The 26,762-nt window shown below is 41.1% G+C and overlaps 1 protein-coding gene across 1 annotated transcript in view; it reads left to right on the top strand.

Moving 5' to 3' along the window:
- mtss1 (MTSS I-BAR domain containing 1) overlaps window positions 1–26,762 on the top strand; it is a 38,286-nt gene that overhangs the window by 2,898 nt on the left and 8,626 nt on the right. Inside the window, exons 2-3 of the mRNA XM_029430817.1 lie at window positions 12,898–12,959; window positions 18,450–18,523. Coding sequence (XP_029286677.1) covers window positions 12,898–12,959; window positions 18,450–18,523 — 136 coding nt within the window. The remainder of the gene's footprint in view (window positions 1–12,897; window positions 12,960–18,449; window positions 18,524–26,762) is intronic.

Genomic DNA, 26,762 nt, shown 5'->3' with positions numbered 1-26,762 from the left:
CAACACTCGTGCAGCGCCTGTGGTAGTTTCCTTGTTCCACAGTCTGTCAGATGAAACTTTTTATAAGCTTTAATCTATAACTGTCTTTTATATCTGTCGCTGCATGTCCTCGTCTAAGTAAAAGAAACAAAAGTTTTTCTTTCACAATCCCAAGTCATGTGCTTTTATTGTTTGTTACATTGGGCCTCAAGCAAGAACACAAATGCCCAAAAAACTAATTACACAAATTTACAATCCGTGATGGCGACAATCTGACGACCAGAATATTAGTTCTGCATTAAGTTACTTACATTTAAAGTCTGGTTTGTTGATTGCTGTTGCCATTTAAAAACACAATGTTTCTGAAAGACATTACCCACCATAGTTTCCAATCAGTCTGTTTCAGAGCACATGAGTTTGTCCGAGCGGTCGCTGTGTGAGTTCCAGTGTCTTATGTGGAAAGGACTTATCAAAGCACAGATGCTGATTCAGCCTTTAAAGATACAGGAACATTGTGTAAGAGTGGATCTTTAGATGACTCTCATAGTTTGCCAATTTATGGTTTCTTTTTATTAATGGACAGCACCTTTTTCAGACTGAAAGCTTTCCTAAGCTGTTGCTCACAGGGAGGTTCACCTTAGCTGTCGGGAATTACCTCGAAGGTTAGATCTCCCAGAGAAAAAGAGTTTGAGGGACACGAGGCAGTTCTCGTTTTGTTCTCGGATGTAACGTGAGGGAACTTGCGGACATCCTGTGCTGAGAACAGTGAGCAGTACATGAGTCATTTCTGCTGTCAGATAACAGAGAAGAGGTTATGGTGGATTGATTCAGAGCTTGTGGCATCCTGGTATATTACCAACATGGCACAAAACAAACGGGGCACTCCTTCCATCTGCCACAAACACACAGAAGTCATGTCTAATTTAGTAGAGAGTTGCTGTTCAGATAAATCTCTCCTCAGGGCACCAGAACACGACTGTAAAGAACTCACACACTGTCAGTAGACATGAAGGCTAGGGTGTGACGGTACCAGGGGTTCTGCTTTGGTGCAGGTCCATGTGTCTTGGAGAAATGACGGTGAAATGTTATTTTTAATGATCTTAAAAATAATTGATATGCAGGCTATATATAGGACGATGCCACGGCATGAGCGGTGTGAGTTCAGACTCTAACAGTGCTGCAGGAGTGAGTCCTTCTGTTCCTGGACATAAAATACGTCGGAATTCTACGTGAAGTTCAGAACGCGTGAATTCTGAAGCTTCTACATGTTTTTAAAAAGTGGCTCAAGACGAGTCCGCCTTTAGCTTAGTGGTGATGACGTGAGCTATGCGAATGTGGGGTCGTTCATTTATCGCCTAACAAAACGTGTAAGTATCATAAACGTTTACAACCACAGAGCTTAATTTCTGCTATGATCCATAAATCCATTGGAAAAACCTCATTGATTTATTGTCAGCCGGCCGTGAGCATTACTAGCCCGGACCTCGCTGCGTCCTGGGGTCGCAGTGCTCACTGTGCCATCTCTACCTGCGCTGTCGCACCCAACCCATCTTGAAACACGGACGTGAAGATACTTTTTTTCAATAGAACGATATGTGGAAATAAGTCATTTATTTTTGAAAGTGTCCCACATGGGCTTACAAGACACGACCAACATAACAAACAGGAGCAAGAACATGACGAGAGCAAAGTAACTCGTATAATGCAGCTGCATGCATGTCAAACCAAATATGAACACGAGGAGATGATAATGACAATATGATGTCATAACGGCCACAGAAAATGTTATTTTTGTCAAGAATGCAGAGAATTAGTGAGCCCAGTGTCATGGGACCTTTCAGGTCTACAGGAGACAGACGGCTTATTGATTTCTGTCTGTGATATCAGGAGGGACATTATGAGCCATCGACCTTCCTCACTCCTGCATCCTGACATGCTCAGTACGCTCCGTCACACTCGCTCTTTCAGCACCATGTTTTCAATACTGTATGTTTTACATCCACTTCTTCCTGTTCTTCTCCCCTTATTTGACCTTCTGTAACCCCGCCTGCTCCTCCTGATAAAACTCGCTGCTCACGAGGATTTAATAAATGTTTGAGTATTAAATGTATTCTCCTCGTTAACTTGACTTCAAAGGGAAATGTCGCTCATACCAACCGTCGGCCTACCCTCCATCCTTCAGTGTATTCAGTGAAAATATGTGTGTGTGGATATGTGTTTATGCATTCATGTGCTGTGTGTGTGTGTGTTATCCGTCCTGTACTGTGTACTGAAGGTAAACTCTGTGTTTGTGTGGAATAGCTTTCAACACCGAGGTACAGCCGTGTTCCATTTCTACACACACACACACACACCATAGTAAACAATGGTTATAACTGCATTACTGTGTTTTATCATTACTCCCGTCCATATATAATTTACTGTGTGTGTGGAGAGTAAAATACAGGCTTTCCCCACACACACAACTGTGCACAATTATACACGCACACAAAAAACACACCCTGCAACTACAGGACATAATGTGATGCGTTGTCCTCGTGGGTTAGTCACATCAATCATATACTTTATAATTCCTGATAGTGTGTGTGTGTGTGTGTTTGATTGATTTCAGGGAAGTCTCACCACTGACAGGAAAATAGACAGCCTCAGGTGAATGTAGGCGTGGACACACAGACACTGAATGCGCACACTTTGCTGCAAAACTAACCAACAAACACACGTTCTAGAAATACACACACGGGCACAAACACATGTAAAGGTATGTCATTTGTGGTGGGTGTTAGCTGATGGGGGGGGGGGGAGAGGGAGGCGGTGTGAAAGGAAATACAAGACAGAAGGAAGAACATGAGCGAGGCCTAAGGGAGGTCATGATGGGGAGGAGAAGAAGTAAAGAAGTCGCTTCAGGTGCTCCTCATGAACTTTAAATGTAATCCTCTTGAACTGTGTCATCAGGGAGTTGCCCTCAAACGCAACAATATAACACAAACAACTAAATATTATCCAACTTTACAGTATGAGTTGCTTAAGTTTCACTGTAACACATGACGGACGAGTGTAGAAATAAAATATTAAAGATTCCCCGAGCCTTAAGGGTTAATACACTTAAATGATTGTACTTCTAATATTAGGTGCTGTATCATTGTTATCTTACAATATATTTGAATATTTATAATAAAGCCCAGAATCATTGAGACGTTTTATTGAGTAACCAACGCTAGCAGGACAGCGACTGCTGATGTCGGGACTCGTGCTCTCTGCAGCCGTCGATCCAATAATCCACAAAGAGCATGCTGGTTGTGCGTCTCAGTTCAAGATGGCTGCATGTTTCTCATTTGAAGGGGCTTTTTAGATCAGACGGACGTGTTCAGTCTAGAAAAACAGACTTTGGAGACGCAGCCAGAGACTTAAACTGTGTATGGAAAGTTTGGAAGAGAAGCGGAGTGATGGTGGACATGAGTCAACAGGTAGAGAGAGATGGAGGTGATGATGAAGCAGTATAGATGACTGCAGTTCAATCCAGGGTGTGCATTTCTAACATCATTACCCACTCATGGAGCTTCACCTGCACACCGGACTGAGGGCTTTCAGTTGGTGCTTTGAGCTTTTAAAGGCAAAAGATTATCAGTGGACAATTCTCTCATGGGGTTTACGTTCAGTGGAAACTATTAATCTTTTAACATTTCATCAGTCTGAAATGCATTGATGTTGGCTAGTTTTATTAGCTGCAAGTTAGTTCGTATTAAAAACGGAGATTATTCATCTCGGGCTTGAGGATTTGTCAGGTTTTTAGAGAGCAGTGTTTTCTAAGAATTATATTAATTGTAAACATACGCATGATCAGTAAGTGGCTGAGCGACACAGCTGGAGACAAAAGAGATACACAAATGGTATGCAAAGAAACCAAAATAGACAAGTCACATGAAGATCAGCTGCCATTTACTTCCTCTTCTCCACACCAGCTGGAACCCGTAGCAGCACTAATAAGTCCAATGAGAGGGAAGGAAAAAGAAAGATCACAAAAAATACTTTGCTGCAGGGTAGAAGTAGTGGCTTTCAGAGTAGATTTAGACACTCACCATTCACATTACAACTCAATCAGATTCCTTTCCAGAGAAGAATCTGGCAAGAAGTAAGAAAGTGACACGAATATAAGTTCATAATAAAAGCTACAGAAACTTGAGACCACCATGATGATTGTACACATTGAACAAAGGTAGTTCTACTCTTCTGCCAGGAATATCACAGAACTGAAACCGTTCAATAACTGAGAGGAGCTTTGGACTGTGTGTTGGAAGTGTTTTCTCTCCTGCTTCTCTGCTACTGGAACATTTGGGGCTTTTAGCACCTTCTTTCCGTCATTTATTGAGACGGCAACTTATTAAATTATGGTGTGTTTCTGTGGTCTCTGCAAAGACTCTAACTTATGTAATGGCAGAAACAGCTAACTGCTGTCGTTTCTCGTTTCTGCCACTTGGGGTGTTGGATGCTCTTAGTCGAGCTTATTGGTCGTTTTAGTTTTAGTCTACTAAGAGTTCTTGAGTCGATTTAGTAATTGTATAATGAATGAACTTATGACCGCATCTTTGGTAAACACAAGATGTAAAGCGGTGCTTTCACATGATTCTTTGCAGAGAAACGGATCTGATTAACACCAACTAATCGATTAGTCTTAGAATTTCGGGGACAGCCCTAATGGAGAGACGGTCAGTGTTATTCAAACCTAATGTCCAGTCGACCGGTCTGCCACTGCTGTCGAGAGGAAGAGGGAGAATGTGAGAGGAGTAGAGGAATGAATGATTGAGCTCTCTAAATCCTTCATTTCTTTACTCCTCAGCCTCCCTTCAGGCTGCACAGCTTCAGTTTCCACCACGAGATTTTAGTCTGGACATCGAGAGCTAAGATTTGACTTTCTGCCTCTAAAATATACCAAACTTTAACAACTTCTCAAAGAGAAGAAAGTGGTGCATAGCAACACCATGATGAAACAACAACACAGCAAGAGGGGGTGAGCTGCCTGCGTTTGTTATTAAAGAAACACAAGATTGTGAGTTACGTAAGAGGAATAGAAAGTCCATGTTCTCCTGTTTGTTTGTTTGTTTCACTTAATAAAAAGCTCATTGGTCCTCAGATAAAGGACCAAACAGTGCACTGTGTTGAACAGACTCCACTGAACAAACCATTAACCTGATGTTGACACACCCTACCGTCTACTTTCCTCTCTCTCACGCTCTCTCTCTCTCTCTTTAGTCAACCTGTGTTGCTCAAACCATCAACCTGCTGTTTGAAGAGTCTCAGTCTCAACCTCCCCCCCCCCCCCCCCCCCCTCCCCCCCTCTCTGTAGCGTCAGCATAGTTGCTTTATTATGACGACTGTTTGTCTGAATTGCCAAAAGTGTGGTGTATTTTTGGCTACATAGTTCAGTATATACTGAGCCTTGTGCAGAAATTAAACCATATGTTGTAGGCTGTTTAAAAAAAAAAAAAAGATGTGTTCAGGAGGAACCAATGTGTTTAGGGCTGAGAGCCACAGACAGAGCCAGGAAGTTATAAAGTATTGGGAGTGGGTCGTGGGATTTATTGACAATAACAGCAATAAAGAAAACCGTTGATACAGACATGGAGGGAATGAAAGTGTAAACAGTGTTTTTGCTGAAAGGGATAGTTTGGATGTTTTGAAGTGGGGTTGTTTGAGTGTATTTTACCTACAATAGTTTGGAGAAGCAGGCAGGACTTACTTGCCACACAGAAGCTAAGCATTGTATTACTGTGGTAGGGGACGTCGGTAAAACGTGTTTTAACCACTTAAACTGATTCTGATTTATTTTAAGTGTACACTATTATTAGAAAATGTAACTGCTTTATCCTTACCGTGAGGCAGCACTTTTTAACGGGGAACTGAAGTTGTTACCTTCAGCCAAAACTCAGGGGTTACTGGTCTACCCCTGCCTCGAACGGTGAGTTAGTTGTGTTATTGTGGGACTTTGGTGAATCCAAAGTAACTCTTCAAAGTCCTACAATAACACAAACAATCTAACCGGTTGCGGCAGCGGTAGACCAGCAACTCCTGTGTTCTGTAAGATAGAAAACTCCTTTTTTCAATGTAGTCTGGTGCCTTGAAGAGAGCAAAGATAAATATACGTACAGACAGAAAAGCCTCTTCAAGATTTCAAGTCTCTAAACACTTCCTGAGGTGGAACTATAAAACCAGTTCACTGGAATTTGTGCGTGGAACCTGTTTCTACTTAAAACATAGTTTATCTCTTCTCTTCCTCATTAATACCCACACTTCTCCAAACTCTTATCAGAGTATCTGGAATTCATAACACGCACACACAAGCAGTCAGAAAGCTGAAGTGTACACGCACATTCTCGCACTAAAAAATCATATCTGCATGTGCTTTAGTTTTAAAAACTGGGGTTAAAGCTAAAGCACATGCAGAGTAGGCCTGCATCTAATGATTATGTTCTTTGTTTGGTGTATAAAATATCTACAAAATAGTGATACATGTCCAAAGTGATGTCTTTAAATAATAATAATAATAATAATAATGATAATATTAATAATAATAAGCTTTATTTGTATAGCAACTTTCATACAAGAATTTCAGCCCAAAGTGCTTCACAGCAAAAACATAACAATTAGTACAAGGACAGAATAAGAGCATTTACAGAACAATAATCACAGTGTTGATGTCAATGAGTCTGAAGTACCATTATAGAAATAGACAAATTAAAATGGTATAATATAGCAGAATTAAAATAGCAGATAAAATAGCAGAATTAAAATAGTATAAAATAACATTGGAATTCATGCCTAGTTTCCATATCTGCCGTACTTAACGACCCTACTTATTTTGAAGCATGAGGCCCCTGTGGCCTTTCAACTGGTTTACTCCCTTCGGTTAAAGACAGTTTTTCTCCAATACACATTTATTAGAGAAACTTCCTCTTGTTCCCGTGGTAACACCGTCTATTTGATCTCAGGTTTCTCAAAAATACACACTCTGAAATTTATCTCAGTTACCTTTACACATTTAATGTTAAACCAGGCATAGCAAGTTTAAAGTGGCACCATTAAAAGGCTAAACTAAAGAGATATAAAATATCACTATTAAAAGGCTAAACTAAAGAGATATAAAATATCACTATTAAAAGGCTAAAGTGAAGAGATATAAAATATCACCATTAAAAGGCTAAAGTAAAAAGATATAAAATATCACTATTAAAAGGATAAAGTAAAGAGATATAAAATATCACCATTAAAAGGCTAAAGTAAAGAGATATAAAATATCACCATTAAAAGGCTAAAGTAAAGAGATATAAAATATCACCATTAAAAGGCTAAAGTAAAGAGATATAAAATATCACTATTAAAAGGCTAAAGTAAAGAGATATAAAATATCACTATTAAAAGGATAAAGTAAAGAGATATAAAATATCACTATTAAAAGGCTAAAGTAAAGAGATATAAAATATCACTATTAAAAGGCTAAAGTAAAGAGATATAAAATATCACTATTAAAAGGATAAAGTAAAGAGATATGTTTTTAGTTTACTTTGAAGATATTGAGCGAGCTTGCCTCCCTAATGTCTGCAGGTAAAGTGTTCCATAGCTTTGGTGCATAATTGCAAAAAGCTGCATCCCCAATTTTCTTTTGGATGTTTCTGGGAACATTTAATAAACCAGTAGTGGATGATCGTAATGTTCTTGAGGGCACATCGTTGATTAGAAAGTTGGCAGTGTAACTTGGTGCAGTTCCGTTTAGGGCTTTGTATACAAGAAGGAGGACCTTAAAGTCAATTCTAAAAGTTACTGGAAGCCAGTGTAGACCAGCTAACACTGGTAAATGATAGATATTCACTTTAATATGATATAAAACAGTAAATAGCAGGAAATCTTCATATTTGAGAGGCTCAATACAGCATTTTCTGCCATTTTTGCTTGAATGATTATCAAAATAGTTTATTTTTTCACATAAATCTTCTCTCTTTTTCAGCCGGTTCATGTTCTCTCCAGTAATATCTGTTCTCGCTTTGCTTGTGGTTCATCCCGTCATGAGCTTCATTGAGCATTTTAGCCACCACTTTGAAAACACACCTGTGATGGTTTATAATGACACAATGTTAGCTACCTTTTCACTCATTACTTTTTGTAAATCGACTAATCAATAAGTCAACAAAGATAATTGCCAACTATTCTATAGCTAGAAAAACCCAACAATGATTGGTTGTTGCAGCCATTCAATTTAATATCTTTTTGGTTTTGGTCAGCCAAAACAAGCCATTATAAGAAATGGATGATGATTTCTTATATCTAGCAATTAATTCATTAATTGAGAAAATACTCAGTAGATAAACTGAGAATAATTGTTGCAGCCCTTCTCCATGTGAACCCTCAACCACGGCAGTGCTGCTGCCTTGCTGCATGACTGATTCAATTAATTAATTACCATCTCAGACTAGTTGTCCGAGTGACTAAATACAGTCTTTCAAGAGTCAGTCAGGTCAACAGGGCAGTATTCTTACTTTCCTGAGATGCCACGCTGTCTCTCTTCAGCTCAGTGTGTTACTCTCTGTCAGTCAGTAGAGCGAGCCAGGATTATCATGGTCGGATTAGCCGCTGATGGCAGGTGACTACACACAGACTCAAGTAACTGTATACCTGCTCATGCAGTCTGCTAAACTAAGCAGGTAGGATAACAGCTTTGTATCTCTTCTATACATGGAGAGCTCAGGCTCTGAATAGTTTACTGTGTCAGTGTCAGTGGAGCATGGAGGCCGTTTCCACTCGTCTGAAAACAAGAGCGTGAGGTTGAGTTTATAAAATGTCTCCAAAAAAACATCAAGTTCCCAACACAGATAAAAGCAACCAATGTTTACTTTTAGGCACTTGGGGTATTTTGTATTGTATTTTTATATTTTAACCAATGATTCAATTCATCTTCTCTAAATTGTCTAATGGATTAATTGCTAACCAGTGCCAGATTTTTGAGCCTTAACTTTGGTTATTGGAGAATTTTGACTGAGATATGTATTGAGCGTGACATTGTACTGTTGAGGTTGTTTCTTGTTACTTATCATCCAACATATACACCAAAATATCTGTTCCGCTTCTTTTCAAAACAAAATCTAGCTGCTACAGTCCTGGAAGAAGCTGCTAAAACACCGGAAAGAGCCATTTTCTCAAATGCACGGTGCTGAATTGAGCAGTAACTCTCATCATCTTTAAGACTGTTTTGAAAGTTAAGCAACTTTAAGATGTTACTGAAACCTCAGGTACTTGAGGTAGGCCCTTTCCCCCTTTTTTATTATTTGACTTTTGTCGATACAAAGTCGACTCCCATTTTGTCCGTCGTGTTTCTTTTTTTTTTTTTTATAGCTGCACCATTGTAAAATACAGGAGCAATAGTGTGACGGGCTGTAAACTTTACAAATCAAGTCTCGAAATGACTCTGTGAACGAGCCTCAACTGGGCAGGTTTATTGCAGATCTCTGTGATAATGTTGATAAAACAAATATATGTGATCTAAATCAAAGACCTGAATGGTTTGCTCTCTAACGCCTCACTCATTATGTTCACTACCTTTGTCACGTTTTCTTCTTCTTCTGAGTGTCTGCAGCTGTTTAGTTGGCAGCTGTCTCAGGAACCTGCTGGTCGCAGTCAGTGACCCTTGTGGGCCGCAGGTCCCTAATTTAGCCACAACTTCTCTAAAGCTCTCAGTATCAAGCTGCAGTGGACCACAATACTCTGTCTGTGGTGTTATAAGCCCTGCTTGCTGCAAAGAAACACTGCTGGAATATTTGGTCTGCGACTGACTGTGACATTCCTGGCAGTCACAACAAATCCTGACAGAATTTAAGGTTTAGGCGAGAAGTAGCGCTGGGAACTAGGAGGGCCCTCCACAAACTGCACAGGCAGAAACACAAGCAGCTCAGACATTTTGTATTGTACGCTCTTAAGTGACTTTCAGAGACTGCTCAAGTAGAAACATTACATGAAGGAATCTACAGTGCTGTGATGGTATACATGAGAGCAGTACAGGAGTTATAGTACACAAAATACACTGTTTAGATGGAACGATTATGGCCAATACTTGACTTCACGGTTAGTTATTGATTTTATTGCACTTTCAAATTTAATCAAACAGAACCCTGCTTTCACATTATGCAACAGTCCTGCTAATTAAAATCAAATAAGACTTTTTAATACTTTATTGCAGGTATTTACAAGTTATCAGTTTTGTCACTTGTTACAATCATCCTGCCACATTTATAAATGTTTTTACTATTTAACCAAAATAATCGAATTAAACGAGTGGAAAAATAACTATAATAAAAACATAGAAAAATACTGCGCTCTTTATCTGCTCTGCAAAAACAAATAATATACAATATATCACCAACAGATTGTCAAAGCATCTCGATCGCCCCGAGGAGTCTTCTATGAGCGTCGTAACCATTTTAGAGACAATATCGCAGTCAATCATGTTCATTTGATTGTTGGAAGCCAACATCGTGATTGTGATTAATACTCGATGCATTGTGCAGCTCTACTGTTGATTTGTACTTTGTTTTTGGAGGTCAGGGTTTTGTATGTTTTCTGTACAACAGAACAGAAGATTCTTTTTATTTTCATGTCGACATTAAATTGTGGCCATTATTCTTGCTTTACAAATATGGCAATCAAACATTATATAGTCAAATGGGTAAATAAGCTGCCATAATTCTGTTTTTTCCATTTTCACGACCTGAAGGACATGGCGGGTTGTACCTCTGGTTGGTTCTGCTAACAGACAACACCTGACCCGCATGTCTGAACTAATGCTGTGCACATGCCAAGACATAAAGCTAAGTGCATTAGAGCTAATTGTTTGATTAGAGTTCCCCTGAACCGAAGAAACACTGGTTCTTGGTGAACACACGCACCACTACACCGTGTGAACATATCGAAGCATAAGACGAAGCACAACAACCTGTACAGAAGTGTAATTAGATGCCAGTGGCAGAGCCACGAGGCACAAGAGATTTGATTCTATACAAGTCCAGGCCGATTCATACATGAGACGGTGTTACACGCATGGATTTTCTGAAGGATTAATACGGTGGAAAAAACCCCTTGCATGAGATGAGGTTTTGGAAAGATTACAATATATTATAAATGATTTCAATTCAAAACCAATATCAGCAATTCAATAACCAGTGATTTCCAATTGCAATACAAAACAATACCTTCCTTGCAAATTCTGATAAGTGACTTCTAAGTTCAGCTTACCCTAAATATGCTTCATCTTAAATTCCACTTGTGAGCTTATGTTCTTTTCCTCTCTCTAAATCCCAGTTGTTCAGTTTTATTCCAGACACAATCTGTTTTGTCCCTTCAGGGATCAATAAAGTTTTTGGAGTGAAATCCATTTCCTTCCTTTTCCATTTATTCTAGATCCACTGTTAGTTGTCCGGCAGAGGTATTCAGCCGGTCACCTGCAGTATTTCATCACGCAGTGCTAAATCCCTGCAGCCAGTAAACCTGTCATGCCGCGTGCATGCCTGGCTAGCTGTGGAGCAGCTTTAGCAGTGTGAAGCTAAGAGGCTAATGGCGTGGTGGAGACAGAGGACAGACAGGGTGACTGAGCAGGAGGGAGAAAGTGGGATCCAGTGCTCCAACAGGGCTTCCCTGCATTTCTAATTGAATAACCAGAACACCGCACCAGCAGCTGTTGCTCACAGATGTAACCCAAGGTCAGAGCCTGCAGCGCCGACCAGCCGTAGATTACATAATCTATCAGCTGCTGCTGCAAAATGCACACATAGATTTGATCCCCTAAAGGAAGTGTTTAACAGCAGCAAGATATGCATCTCTGCAGAATAATACATCCAAATTACAAAGTGCAGCAGCAAAATAAAAATGGACGAGTCATAAATCATCATGTTTAAAATAAACACAGATAAAACAATTTGGTGTATAAAAGCAATACAGTATAAGAATATAAAACCATTTTAAAAAGTTCAACAGAGGTTAAAACACAATTAAAATCAGGAAAGACTCCGATAAAAATCTGTTTTAAGATAAATCTGTTTTTAAGAAGAGAATTAAAAATGATCACAAAGCCGACCTTTCCAGAAGACAGAAATGAATTATTCTTTCAATGTTTTACGCTGAGCTTTTGAACACTTCAGTGATGATGTGCTGTATTGGGGATTATAAGAAAGTAGTTTTTAAAAGATATTCTTCAGTTTGTTTCCATCATTCAACAATTTATTTTGACAAATTGCTGAAATTTCATCAAAATAAAGTGTTTGTGTTTCCATCTAATTACTAATATTAATCTACGGATGTGAGGAGATGTAGCGCTTAAAGGATAAAGCCATTTAATTGATCTCTGAATTAATCAAAAACTATTTTGATGACCAATTCATTAAACGTCCAAATTGAAAATGTTTTGGAAAGTAATTTCCCCCCACTGTGGAGTTTGACCCACATTCGTGGCTCATTGGTGGTAAAACTGAACTGAAGCTGCAGATTCATGGAGAATCAATCACAGCTGCGTGACATCGCTTTGCTTGTGTTTGGCCCCGATGGTCAATGGTCCTCATGTGAAACCCAGAGAAGCCCAAAATAACACGAGTCGGTCAGCTGTCGATGGTTTACAGTTCAGAGCTGCTGCTGCTGTTCACAGTAACTAACACTGAAAACTAAAAGGGATGTGACGTTCTGTCAGTTCAGTGTTGGTGATGTATCCACACATGGCACACCTGTGCACAAACATACCTGACAGGCTCATACCTAATAATAGCTCTCCTCCATAAGCTCTTTAAGATCATTTGTTTAATGTTGTTAAAGCTTTACGTTTAATGTCTCACTTAAACTCGCTGACTCCTGTGTGATGTTTAATGTCATTGATGTTCTCTGTGTTTCCTGCAGGCCAGTTATCCCACATGGGAGGACTTTGTAACCAAAGGAGCCAAACTACAGTCACAGCTCAGGTAAAACTCACACACTCACACACTCACGCACACACACACTCACTCACACACTCACTCACACACACACACACACACACTCACACTCACTCACTCACACACTCACTCACACACTCACTCACTCACACACACACACACACACACTCACACTCACACTCACACTCACTCACACTCACTCACATTCACACACACTCGCACACACTCACACACACACACACACACTCACACTCACACTCACACTCACTCACTCACACTCACTCACACTCACTCACATTCACACACACTCTCACTAACACACACACTCACTCACACACTCCACTCACACACACACACACTCACACTCACACTCACTCACACTCACTCGCACTCACTCACATTCACACACACACTCACACACACTCACACACACACACACTCACACTCACACACACACTCACTCACACACACTCGCACACACTCACACACACACACACTCACACTCACACTCACTCACTCACACTCACTCACACTCACTCACATTCACACACACTCCGCACACACACACTCACTCACACACAACACTCACTCACACACTCACTCACACACACACACACTCACACTCACTCACACTCACTTCGCACTCACTCACATTCACACACACACTCACACTCACGCACACACACTCCACACTCACACTCACACTCACTCACACACACACTCACTCACACACTCACAACTCCACTCACACTCACTCACACACTCACATCACACACACACACTCACACACACTCACACACTCACACACACTCGCACACACTCACACACACTCACACTCACTCACTCACACTCACTCACACTCACTCACATTCACACACACTCGCACACACTCACACACACTCACATTCACACACACTCACTCTCACACTCACACACACGCACACACACACACACACGCACGCGCACGCACGCACACGCAGGCACACACACGCACACAACACACACACACTCACACACGCACACACTCACGCACACGCACGCAACACGCACACTCACACACGCACACACGCACCACACACCGCACACTCACACACACTCACACACACTCACTCACACTCACTCACACACTCACACACACACACTCACTCACACACTCTCACACTCACACACACACACTCACACACACTCACTCACACACTCACACTCACTCACACTCACTCACACTCACTCACACTCACACACACTCACACTCACACACACTCACACACACTCACATCACACACACTCACTCACACTCACTCTCACACTCTCACACTCTCACACTCTCACACTCACACACACTCACTCACACTCACTCACACACTCACACACACAACACTCACAGACTCACACACTCACACACACACACACACACTCACACACACTCACTCACACACTCACACTCACTCACACTCACTCACACTCACTCACACTCACTCACACTCACACACACTCACACTCACACACACTCACACACTCACATTCACACACACTCACTCACACACTCTCACACTCTCACACTCTCACACTCACACACACTCACTCACACTCACTCACACACTCACACACACACACTCACAGACTCACACACTCACACACACACACACACTCACACACACTCACACACTCACATTCACACACACTCACTCACACACCTCTCACACTCTCACACTCACTCACACTCACTCACACACACACACACACACTCACACACACACTCACATTCACACACCACTCACTCACACACTCTCACACTCTCACACTCTCACACTCACACACACTCACTCACACTCACTCACACACTCACACTCACAGACTCACACACTCACACCACACACACACACTCACACACACTCACTCACACACTCACACTCACTCACACTCACTCACACTCACTCACACTCACTCACACTCACACACACTCACACTCACACACACTCACACACTCACATTCACACACACTCACTCACACACTCTCACACTCTCACACTCTCACACTCACACACACTCACACTCACTCACACACTCACACACTCACACACTCACACTCTCACACTCTCACACTCTCACACTCTCACACTCACACTCACTCACACTCACTCACACACTCACACACTCACAGACTCACACACTCACACTCACACACACTCACACACACACACTCACACACACTCACACTCACTCACACTCACTCACACTCACACTCACTCACACTCACTCACACTCACACACACACACTCACACTCACACACACTCACTCACACTCACACACACTCACACACTCACTCACTCACTCACGCTCACACTTAAATAAAGCGAGCAATGCTTCCACGTCCATGTCGCGCTACATTCCTGCTAATGTCCAGATACGGGCTGCACAAAATTGGAAAAAACTGTCATTGCAGTATTTGTTTTTCTGTAATTTAGATATTGCGATATGAAAAGAATAAAGGGATGTTCACCCGAAATGTAAAGATTGTTAGTTAGTTAAATGAATCAATCTTTGAGAGCACGTGTCTCCTCACGTGCGAGGACAGAGGAGCCGAAGCTAAATGACAAACTTTTGCTTCAATAGCGTCCAACTTTTGTGACGTCAGCTACTCCTGACATGCTGCACAGATGTGTCACATGTGGAGGTGATGCATTTATACGTCACATCACTTAAAAGTAAGTCTACGTCTTAAGTCTACGTAGGATATCTCTGTGTGCTCAGCTCCTCCTGAAGCCTCCGTGATGCAAAGAGGGAAGAGGACGCATCTTTTACAAGTGATATTACTGCAGAAGGAAGTGTGTCTTTGATACCAAAACTTCATAAAAACATGTACAATGACAGCAGCTGTACTTTATAACACACACACACTCACACACACACAGTATACAGTATATTGGCTGTATTTCCCAGTAGGCCAGTTTACTTTGATAAGCATCGCTCTGCCTGCTGCAGCCAGTCACAGTCCATTAGCCCTGCCTGTCAGCCAGACGCACACACACCCACGCACACACACAGTTTCAGGTTTAGGACATCCATGCTGTGCTGCTCTGGATGAATTGCACACTTAAAGCTTTAGTACAGACGTTAAACTCCGCAGTTGTTTGTTGAACCACCATACAAATCAAACAAGAGACATATAAAAAGGAAATGAATAAGTTAAATTCGGTGAACATCACCGGGACCATTAAGCAAGATTCTCTAGACTTTAATCACACACACAAAGTTTAATGAAGTTTTAACAGATTTTGTGCAGAAAACGTTGAATGAGTTTCTTGTCAAAGAGCTGCTGTGGCTTCGACTACGGCAGGACTTCACATGAGTTCATCTAAAGGCTTCAGGCAGAAACAAATCTGACGCAGTAGTTGGGACATAATTGTGGCCGTAAGGAAGGTGTGGAGGTTTGCAGTGGGATTAGGATCTTGCAACAAAAATGTGGTGGGTGTTTTTATCTTCGTCATAGGATGAAATCACATTTCTGAAGCTGCAGTTGGTTTAACTATCCATGTAAATGCACTAAACACTAAACTAAATAGTTTCAGTTCAGGCCTCAGTAGTGCATCCAGACACAAAGTGTTCAAAATGATTTCTAATTATATTAATAAATATGTCTGCTCATTCAATCACATAATGCTCCACCTGTTTGTTTTGATTGAGACTTTTTAAAGGTGTGTGTGTGTGTGTGTGTGTGTGTGTGTGTGTGTGTGTGTGTGTGTGTGGTTGGATACACACATGTGATAACAGTAATATTAGGAATTGTCCTCTGTAATCCAGTTATGTTTGGTCAATAAATAATAAATAACTGGGACACAAATCCATAACAAGTTTACCACTTCCTCAAGCTAAACATTAATTTAAAGGCATTTAAAGAGACTATTTATATTGTATATCTTAAGTGGACTCATTAAACTGTAGAATAATTATATTTTTACTAGAAAACATTGTTTGAGGAATAATGCGAAATTTCACTTGTTGGATTTTGTAAAAGAGCCTAAATCCACCCCGACTTTAAAAGCAGCGAGTACCAGCTGTACAAAGACGAACCAGAGCTCCTGTCAGACACACGTGGGGTTTCTGGTGTCTTGATGAGGAATGTGGGACCGTTGAGTTTTCCCGCAGCGCCACCAGAGTGTTCAGGCAGCCGGGGATCATGGGACGGCAGATCAAACATGTCTGTGCACACATGGAGACCCTGTAGTGTTTTAATGTTATGTTTCTGGTACCAGGACTTAGTGTAGTGTGTTTTAGTGTCCTGTTTAGGGATGTCACGAGAACCGATTCTTTGGTACCATGTCGATATAAAAAGTCTGAAAACATGGCGCTACTCGTACTGTAGGTACCTTCAGGGCTCGAGACTAATGGCCTCCCCGGGACAGTAGAAACCGTTTGAGATATAGTAAACTGTGTTGACGTGTCCTGAAAATGTAGTAGATAAACATAGTGAACAACAAATCTGTGTTAAAATCAGCAGGAAGAAAGCTGGTTTACGTTAGCTATAACGTTTTCATGATGTGTTCAAATGTAGTCTTGTGAAATGTAGTTCAGTGAGAAACTTGAATAAATCCAGTTGTTTGAAGGAGATGTTTTCACAGCATCTAAAATAGATGATGGAGAGGGAATTATGAGTTTAACTTCCTAACAGAAACCAGTATGCAAACAAAAGTAAAAGTGTATTGAATTGTATTGGTATCAACTCGTGTCATGTGACATAGTCCTGTACCTAGGGACGGGAGAGCAAATCAAATACCTCTTTCGATAATGCAATGATGTGTGTGTGTGTGTGTGTGTGTGTGTGTGTGCGTGTGTACCTGCGTGTGTACCTGCGTGTGTACCTGCGTGTGTACCTGGCTGGTAATGGGACACAGACAATAGGTCCATTGATGAAGATGATGGGTGTGTGTCAGAGGTCTCCAGTTGCACTCCTGACACTGGCCTCATGTGGCTCCCATCAATCCTGCTTCCAAAATAAAAGTCCTTTATTTCTGCTTTTGTTTAAAAACAAGCAGAGGTTTGTTTTAGGGATTTCCCCGATAGATCGTCCAGCAATAGTCATTGATTGATATTCAGTAGAAATATGGAATCAGGAAAGCAGTACTAATGCTTTCTAACTGTGTGAACAACAACTAACGTTAACGGAGGTTGTGTTACATTATGATGCGTTCAAGCTCTATTCCGTAAAAATCAGTATTGAGTGAAGGTAAATTATAATGTTATCATGATGAGTTCAAATATAATCTTGTAAAATGTAGTTTTTGGTGAGAAACTTGAATAAATGTGTCGATCCAAAACCCAAATATATTCAGTCAAACGAGATAAAAAACAAACACAAGAAATCTCCATGAAAAATAACTCATTAAAATCAAAAAGTTACCGATTCTTTTTCTGTATATCGACAAATCCTTACACTTCTTCTCTCGTCCTTTGTATATGACGACACTTTCTGTGAAGATGCACAGGTCTGATGGGACCACTGATTGTGTTTGATACAGGACGACCATCGTGGTGACTGGAGCCTTCCTGGATGCTTTTCAGAAGGTGGCAGATATGGCAACCGGGACGAGAGGTAAACACAAACACACACACGTACACACACACGTACACACACAGTGCGATACAGAGACTAACAGTTGGAATGTTTTCTCGGCTGTGGTCCAAATACACCAAGAGGAAAATGTTCAGCTTTGTGTATTTATACGTGTGTGTGGTTTTCTGACGACCAAGGAAAGTACTTTCCCTCTTGATCTGTCTGTTGTTCACTTCATGAAGTGTGATCTTTCACTGTCTCTCTTTTTATTATAAATAGTGAGATCATGAGAGCTCTTCCTATCTCCTACCTGGTGCCTACATTGCCCACAATGCAATTGTCCCTCCCTAGTAGGTCAGAGAGTTGTGTGTTATGCTAGTAGCAGCTTATCTAGCTTGCTCCCTGCACACAGCTCCCTCTGGAGCCGCAACTGCTTTTTATCATTTACGTACCCAGTAGTTCTTCCCAAGACCAGTAAATACACTTTGGTTTGTTGAATCTGTTATCTGCTATAACAGACTCCACTCTCCTGGGAAGGCCTTGTGTTGCAGCAGAACTATTTGCAAATGTGCGTGAAAAGACGATATAGGGTACTAGATAGATTGTGTGAATTTCCATTATCGGGATAATCTTGAATATCCTCACAGCTCGCGATCATGAGGAAGAAAGATCCATATATCTTCACACGTGCCACATGGTGGTTTTACAGCGTGCACACGGCAACACACAGATCGCTTGTGTTGTGTGTCCTATTTTCTAAATTATTTTGGCAATCTTTTGATAATCGTGACATAAAATGTTGATATTTAGTTCAAACATTAGAACATCTTCTCTCCTGTGAATAAATGAGTCAGTATTAAGCCCTGCTGCAGCAGAATACAGACTTTATAAATACATGGAGATCAGGCACTAGCCGTGTGTTCAGAGCTGCAGAGCCTCTGTGCCGGGGCTTTGTTAAGACAGTCAGCTGCCAGTATGATTATGTAACACAGAAGGCAGTTGGTATTTAAAGGAAATTCAGTAACGTGGGTGTATGTGTGTGTGTGGGAGGGAGGTGAATCACGGCTGCTCCCCTCCATGTTAGTCTCTTCAGACCTGCTCTGTCATGTTTTACTGTTCACATTTATTTATTAAGAACGAGGCGTCACACATTAGGAAACGCAACATAAATTAAGCAGATTTATCTGGTTTGGCTTTGCAGAGTGACGTTCCCAAGAACATAAAAACAACCTCTCACTGCAGACAAATTACAGCACAGTCCTTTAAATACAGAGGTTAAAGGGAAGCAGCTTCAGGCAGATCACATTCTGCAGCACATGACGTCACCTGAAGCATCAATACATCCAGCGAAGGTTTCACCATCATAAGGTATCATCATGCCCGTCACAAGACACACAGTATAGTTCCACAGAAAGAGGAGAAAGTTTCAACACTCGCAGAGCAGTCGGGTTTCAAACATGTTTATCTCTGTTAAACCTGCACGGACTCGGGCTGCTAAAGTACCGCCGTGTTCATCCCAAGATGTATGATGGTACACACTGCGGCTGTACCTGTTCGATGCTTCATCCATAACGTTAACAGTCGAATGTTGCGCGGCTTCTTTTTCTTTTGCACGTCTATTCGTTGTATTTAAAGCCCGTAGTTCTCAGTGACTCTAATATTATTAGTATTGAATTATGTGTAGCGTTAGATTCCAGTGGTGACTCGTGCGACCCAAACATTTCCAATAACTCCAGAGCGTTTGTAAAGTCTAAAAGTCAATAAGTATGAAAGAGAGACGTCATCATTTCCAATATGCACAAAATGATATTATCTAATGAAACCTTCTGCTTCAGTCCATATTTGTTGGCATTGAGCCTCAAAAACAACATTTTCACTGCGGTCAAAAAGCAGTTTGATCTCCCGCTTGCTGCTGACGAGTTATCTTCATTAAAGACCGTTAATCTAAACTCATTTAATCTGAAGAATCGCTTCATTGGAATAAAGGGTTTTGTTGGATGATTTTTTTTAGGGTGATGACGTAATAACACGTTGCGACACACCTCAATAGAAGCTTAAAATGTAAAGAACCTTCGGTGCACAGTACACACATCGTACACACATCGTACACACATCGTACACACATCGTACACACATCGTATCCTGCCCGGAGCCAAAATGGAGACGGCTCGTCTGGAGGACTGACTGTTTGTTATGTTGGCGAAACATAAAGAAATGTTTTTAAACTGCCTGCTTTGCTTTCAAGTAGCTAAACGTTTAAGATGCTGTTGCTCAGGTGATGGTGGGGTCGGCCGTTATTTGTTGTATTGGTGGTTCAAATCCGTCTTCTGTCAAAGTGTTTTTGAGGAAGACTTTTAATCCCAAAATTGGTCCAAAAGCTCAGTTTGACTTTATGTATTTTTCTACCCTTTGTGCCACGTAACTCAAAAACAAAGAGTCTAATAGTCATTTTTGGAGTCCACAGAAAATCAATCGGCAGAGTGAAATGTGCAGAAGATGTTTTTTTAAATCACCATCATGTGACATTCAATAAAGAGTACAAGGGTCGGAGATAACAGCTGGTGATGTCAGAGTTGCTGCTGAAACAGCCAGCCAACAACAATGTTCATCATTGATTTAACATTCAAGTAAATTATCAAGAAAGATTACAGCTTCTTAAATGTGAGGATTTGCACCTTTTCTTTATTTTAATTGTAAACTTGGGCTGTTGGTTGGAAAAGACATTCTGTTAAAGCAACTGTTACCATGTAGCAGTCTCACTGATCCATCTCAGGGTCAATGTGGTCTATAAATCTGTCACATTTGAGACCCGAGACTTTATATTTTTTATTTCCTCCATTACTGACCATTACTGTGGCATGCAACAGCAGAGCATGGGCTCTCGTGTTCCCACTGGGAATTGTTTATTTCCTTGCAACACGACATGTGTGGATGCAGACGGCTGCCACTGTCAGAGAGAAATAGATAAAATACACTGAAAATCTGACAGAAAACTCTGCGATGGGACCGTTTGGATTCACGTCTGTTAGAAAAACTCTATCAAGTCGACACCAACGTGACTCCAGTCTTATGTTCTTGTCTCATTTAAAGGACGTGACTCTTTGATCATCGAGATGCGTTTTAAAAAGGTCTCACAAAGTTGATCCTGCGTCGAGAGACGAGTTCAACAGGAGTTATTTGGTAGAAAACAGGTTTGATTACCCCGTTTGATCCTGACCTGGCTTAGCCCCATTTGACACCTTGTCCAGTTTAACCTCTCTTGGCTCAGAGGAGACGGGACTGCTGCCATCTGTTAGCAGTTAGCTCAGTGTAAAGCTAATGCGGCCTGTTGACTAAGCACATTCCTGTGTGTGTGTGTGTGTGTGTGTGTGTGTGTGTGTGTGTGTGTGTGTGTGTGTGTGTGTGTGTGTGTGTGTGTGTGTGTGTGTGTGTGTGTGTGTGTGTGTGTGTGTGTGTGTGTGTGTGTGTAATGTGTTTTGACAGCTGTCTCCTTCTTTATCTGTGAAAGTATATTTGAACACAAAAGATTTTAGAGGAGACTAAACAAATTCAGAGCACTTCTCCAGTCTGCACGTCAACATTTGGCGGATGTGCAGTCTCGATCATGTGTGTGCTCATTTCTCAGTAAGCGCTTTGAATTTAGTTTCTTCTTCTTGAAATCACTTACAAATAATGTTTGATTAGCGGGCGGCAACAGGACACACTCGTCATCAGCGTCGTGTCTCTTTCAATACCTTTTGATTTTAGTCACTTTCAATCATTGTGGATGTCTGGATCTGCACTGTAGATTGAAGTTCAACCAGTTTCTGGGTCATACAAACAAATAAGAAACCCAACATCTGGTGAAGAAAATAACACTAGAAAGAGAAGTTAAAACTACTCTAACACAGCCTCTAAGATTCATAATTACGCAACATGCAAAAATAAATAAAATAATGCAATTACATAATGGAAATATATATATCAAATATATACACAGATGAGATCAAAGAAAGTGAAATGAAATACTGTATTCTGTAATGGGGAAGGTATGAATGAAAAGGTTGTACAAACAGGCGTGTATATGTATAAATACATAATATATAAACATAACTAACAGATGCAACATTATGGTATTAACAGAATGTATAAATATGTGTACTATAAACATATGTAAGTAGAGACACAGAGTCCAGGAGTCTTACAGCCGGTGGGATGAAACTGTCTGGGGGTCTGATGGGGGTCTTTGATGATCCTGTGTGCCTTCTTCCTACACCGCTGGGTGGAGGCAGCTCCATCACAGTGATGTGCTGATTTAAAAGCTATTGACTATTTTTAAATGAACTTGACTCTCCCGATGACTCTGCCATAATGACGAGACCATTTGCCAACAAATTGAATGTGATTCTAGTCATTTAGTGTCGATGTATTTAGATTGTTAAGGTAATACAGACATGGCTGTGTGTCAACCAAGCAGCTGACGCTCTGCACACTCAAATACTCACACACTCTTACACTCTTTACGTTAACAAGTCTCGTCAGCATACAAAAACAATTAGTTTTCTTCTTTTCAGCCCTTTAAAACACCGTGTGTGTGTGTGTGTGTGTGTGTGTAAGTGGAAAACGTTTGAAGATTGTTTACCAGGTTAACGAGCCAAAGGGACAGCTGGGACTCTAATGCCTTGCTCAAAGGCATCCCAGGGGCAATGCAGTACACAGCTGATGTGGGAGTTTCTCTATGTGAACATATTCCGTTGTCAGCTGACTTGAACTGTAGTTATCAGTGTGTATGCCTTATAGGCACTGACGGTGTCCTGATGGCGTGTGAACACGGGTAACAGTATATCAGAGTTTCTCAACGTTTTGATGACTGAGTGCCGAAAAACTGCACATATGAAACAAAATATGTTTTTATCTCACTTCCACATTAAACTGCTGAGTTGTCCACCAAAATTGCTAACTTTAGCTAACATCACTATTATTAATGAAAGTAATTCCCATGTCAGCAGTTCTTGAAGTTGTCCTTCCCAACCGGAAAGGCGCTTGTTAGGGGGGGGGGGGCGCAGTTTGACGCACAAGCCGAGTATTAAATGTAATCTTTAAAGTGCTGCAGGGATGATGTGTTTTATAAGCTAAGTTAGCTTCACACTGGTTCCCTCATCAAGAAGCCAATGAGACGTCTCCATTGGATTAGAATTATAGCAGAAAATAATCTGTGGCAAACAAACGTTTACGATACTTTCACGTTATTATTACATATATTACACGTATATTACACATATATTACAAGATAATGAAGATAATATTCACAAATGAACACCACTTTTATGATTTTTGAGGTGCCAGCAGTAGAAAGCTAATGTTGGGCATTAAACTACACCCCGGCCGTATGACTTCACGTCACCACCGCTGAGCTAACGGCGGACTAGTGTCGCCCTAGTGACGGTTAGTTGTCATTTCGCCACTTGTTAGCAAAATTCACCAGTGGGCTATTTACTTTATCTCATGTCGAGGAACAAAACGTCTTGAATTAACCACAGACTTTATTTCAGGCATCGAACCAAAAACACATAAAAAAAAACCACTGACTTCAAGACGAGGGAACAGGAAGTGCTAAAATGCCAACTCATTTCTGTGGTATTTCAATAGCTGGTACTGTTTGAGCGATACATCATTGTTCTTTATCTATCGTATGATCAGTTTCTATAAGTGCCAAATGTTCACAGCACCCGGGAGCCTGTGAGCCATTGATTGCTCGATACAGATCGACACCTGATCGATCCGAAGATGTGAGGCGTCAGTCTCTCTGCTGATGTAAGATCTTTCTCCTCGCTCTGTGTTTGTGTGTTGGGTTACATCCAACACAATCTCATCTCACTTTATTCTACGTCAGTAAAGGGAGACGAACGTTCTTCTCTGTCTTGATGGCTGCAGGTCGCTTTCTGCTCGCCCATCCCCCCCCATCCCTCGCTGCCTCTTGAACCTTTCACGCATTTTTGGGTTTCTTCTAAATCTTCAATTAGCGCCATGTTTATGTCTTTTTGAGCACTGCTTGTGATTGTACTGACAGAAAGTACTTGCACCTCTCTAAGTGATATCTGATATCTGCAGAAGACTGCAGGCGTCGGTGGTAATGTTCAGCAGTGATGATAAGAAACTGAAAACTTGACATAAATCTCGTCACAATCAGCTGATTTTGAAAGCGGGTTCCTCTTGTCTCGTTCTCTGGTGATTCCACATGACTGGTTTCCCCGGGAACCCAGGACCAGCTGACGTCTGTGGCATCATGGGGCTTTCAAAGCGCACACACGCAGATCACAGGACGACAGTGCTGACTAGCGCTGATGGAGGTTTCTTAAGGTCAACTCTGTGCGTGTGTTTTGGGTTGCAGAGGTGAGGAGACGGTTGGCGCCGTACTTACTGACTTGCTGGTCAGTTAATCAATAACTGGATCAATATAAAGATCGAATAAGAGTTAGGGAGTGAATTTGGGCTGAGTTGTTGTCATGGCGTCCAGTAGGGCTGTACCAATTTCATTCAAAACGTTGACATTCAAATTCTCAATGAGCTTCAACTCTAGAATGCTGCGCGGCACTTTATGTTTTGTTTTTGTTGCATGTTTATTGTTGGTGTTGAAAGCCCGTATTTCTGCACAGTTGCAGATGCAGATGAGGGTACACTGCTATTATTAGTATTATGCTATTAATATAATCAGATTCCACTGGTGCCTCCAAGGACTCGTGTGATTCAAACATTTCCAATAACTCCAGAGCGTTGTGAAGTCCAAGTGTTGGGAAATAAAGATGGATGTAGCCTCATCATTTCCCAAAGTCACATGTTTTTTTAATCTAAAGACATTCTGCTCCAATCAATATTTACTTTTACCTTTCTCTGCTTTTTTTATTTACCTCAAATGTTACTTCAGTTTCACCGTTTATTTAGCATCGCTTCACTGCAAAACTGCAAATCACAAATGATTTGTCAACCTGCCGGTCTGACACCAGAGTTCAGTGTGTAGAAGAAAACACACACACACACACACACACACACACACACACACACACACACACACACACACACACACACAGGGGCCACATTATGAGCTGTGAAGCTGGAAACTCTGTTCAGTAGGACGGTGAACAGTTCTCTCTCTGTGTCTCTTGTGTCTTTGGAAAATAGTGGGAAATTATAAACGACTGGAGCAACTTATTTGATTTTCCTCCCAGAAAAGTTTGTGATTGATGGTGAAATCATTGACGGATCATTGGCTCGTTGTTTACAATCGCTTAAATAGTTAAAGTTACATTGAATTGTATTTGACGGGACGATGTCATTTAACATGGCTACAAAGCAAAGTATAAGAACATACATATACATATATACATAACATATAAGAATGGAAACGACATAAAATAGCCAATCGGTTTTAAACTCTATTTATAAAGAAGGTTTTCCCAGTTTGGTGTTGAAGAGCTTGTCTGCACAGAGATCTGAACTCTTCCTGATCCAACACCAGACCTGATCACACGTCAGTGTTGGGCCTCACAAATCCTCTGGTGGCTGAATCCCTTCAGCCGGCTTCCAAAACTGCTGGAAAACCCAAAAACCAGACGTTTGGAAGCGGTTATCGCAGCGTGTTATCGCAGCGTGTTATCGCAGCGTGTTATCGCAGCGTGTTAGCGCAGCGTGTTATCGCAGCGTGTTAGCGCAGCGTGTTAGCGCAGCGTGTTATCGCAGCGTGTTAGCGCAGCGTGTTAAAGGGAGAGTTCAGATCTTTTGAAATGTATGAGGTACTTATGCATAGTCAGCGTATTATTTACAGTATGCAAAGGTTTTATTTTGGGCCTCAAGGGTACAAGCAATGCATTTAGTTGAATAATGCAAAGTTTAAAAAGAGCTTTGTTTGTTTAATGTTCACTGATCACATGTGGGTGTAACGTTCAGGCGTCCACACAGTGAACTTACAGGACACTAAAAAAGCTCACTTGATCAAATGTCCAGAAACAGACTGTAGGAGCCAATTAGCACTCCTGCTATAAGTAGGAACCAATGTTTGTTGACCACATACACACACGCACACACATACAAGTTGGCGAAGGTAGCGTTTGGTCCCGCAGGCTAACCCATTGTGTGTCTAAATGTCATGGTATGTTTGCTGATGGAAAAAGAAATAAACGGACTGAATGTTCAATTGCAAATGTTTGGAATCAGAATCTTTATTCAGCAGACACGACAAAAAGAGCGTCAACTAGAGCAACAAAGCGGAACCTCAGTGGCTTAAAGCGTTGGCTTAGTCTCT

The sequence above is a fragment of the Cottoperca gobio genome, chromosome 5 (assembly GCF_900634415.1).
Source record: "Cottoperca gobio chromosome 5, fCotGob3.1, whole genome shotgun sequence".
Lineage (NCBI taxonomy): Eukaryota > Metazoa > Chordata > Actinopteri > Perciformes > Bovichtidae > Cottoperca > Cottoperca gobio.
This window is presented reverse-complemented; position numbering and strand designations above follow the sequence as displayed.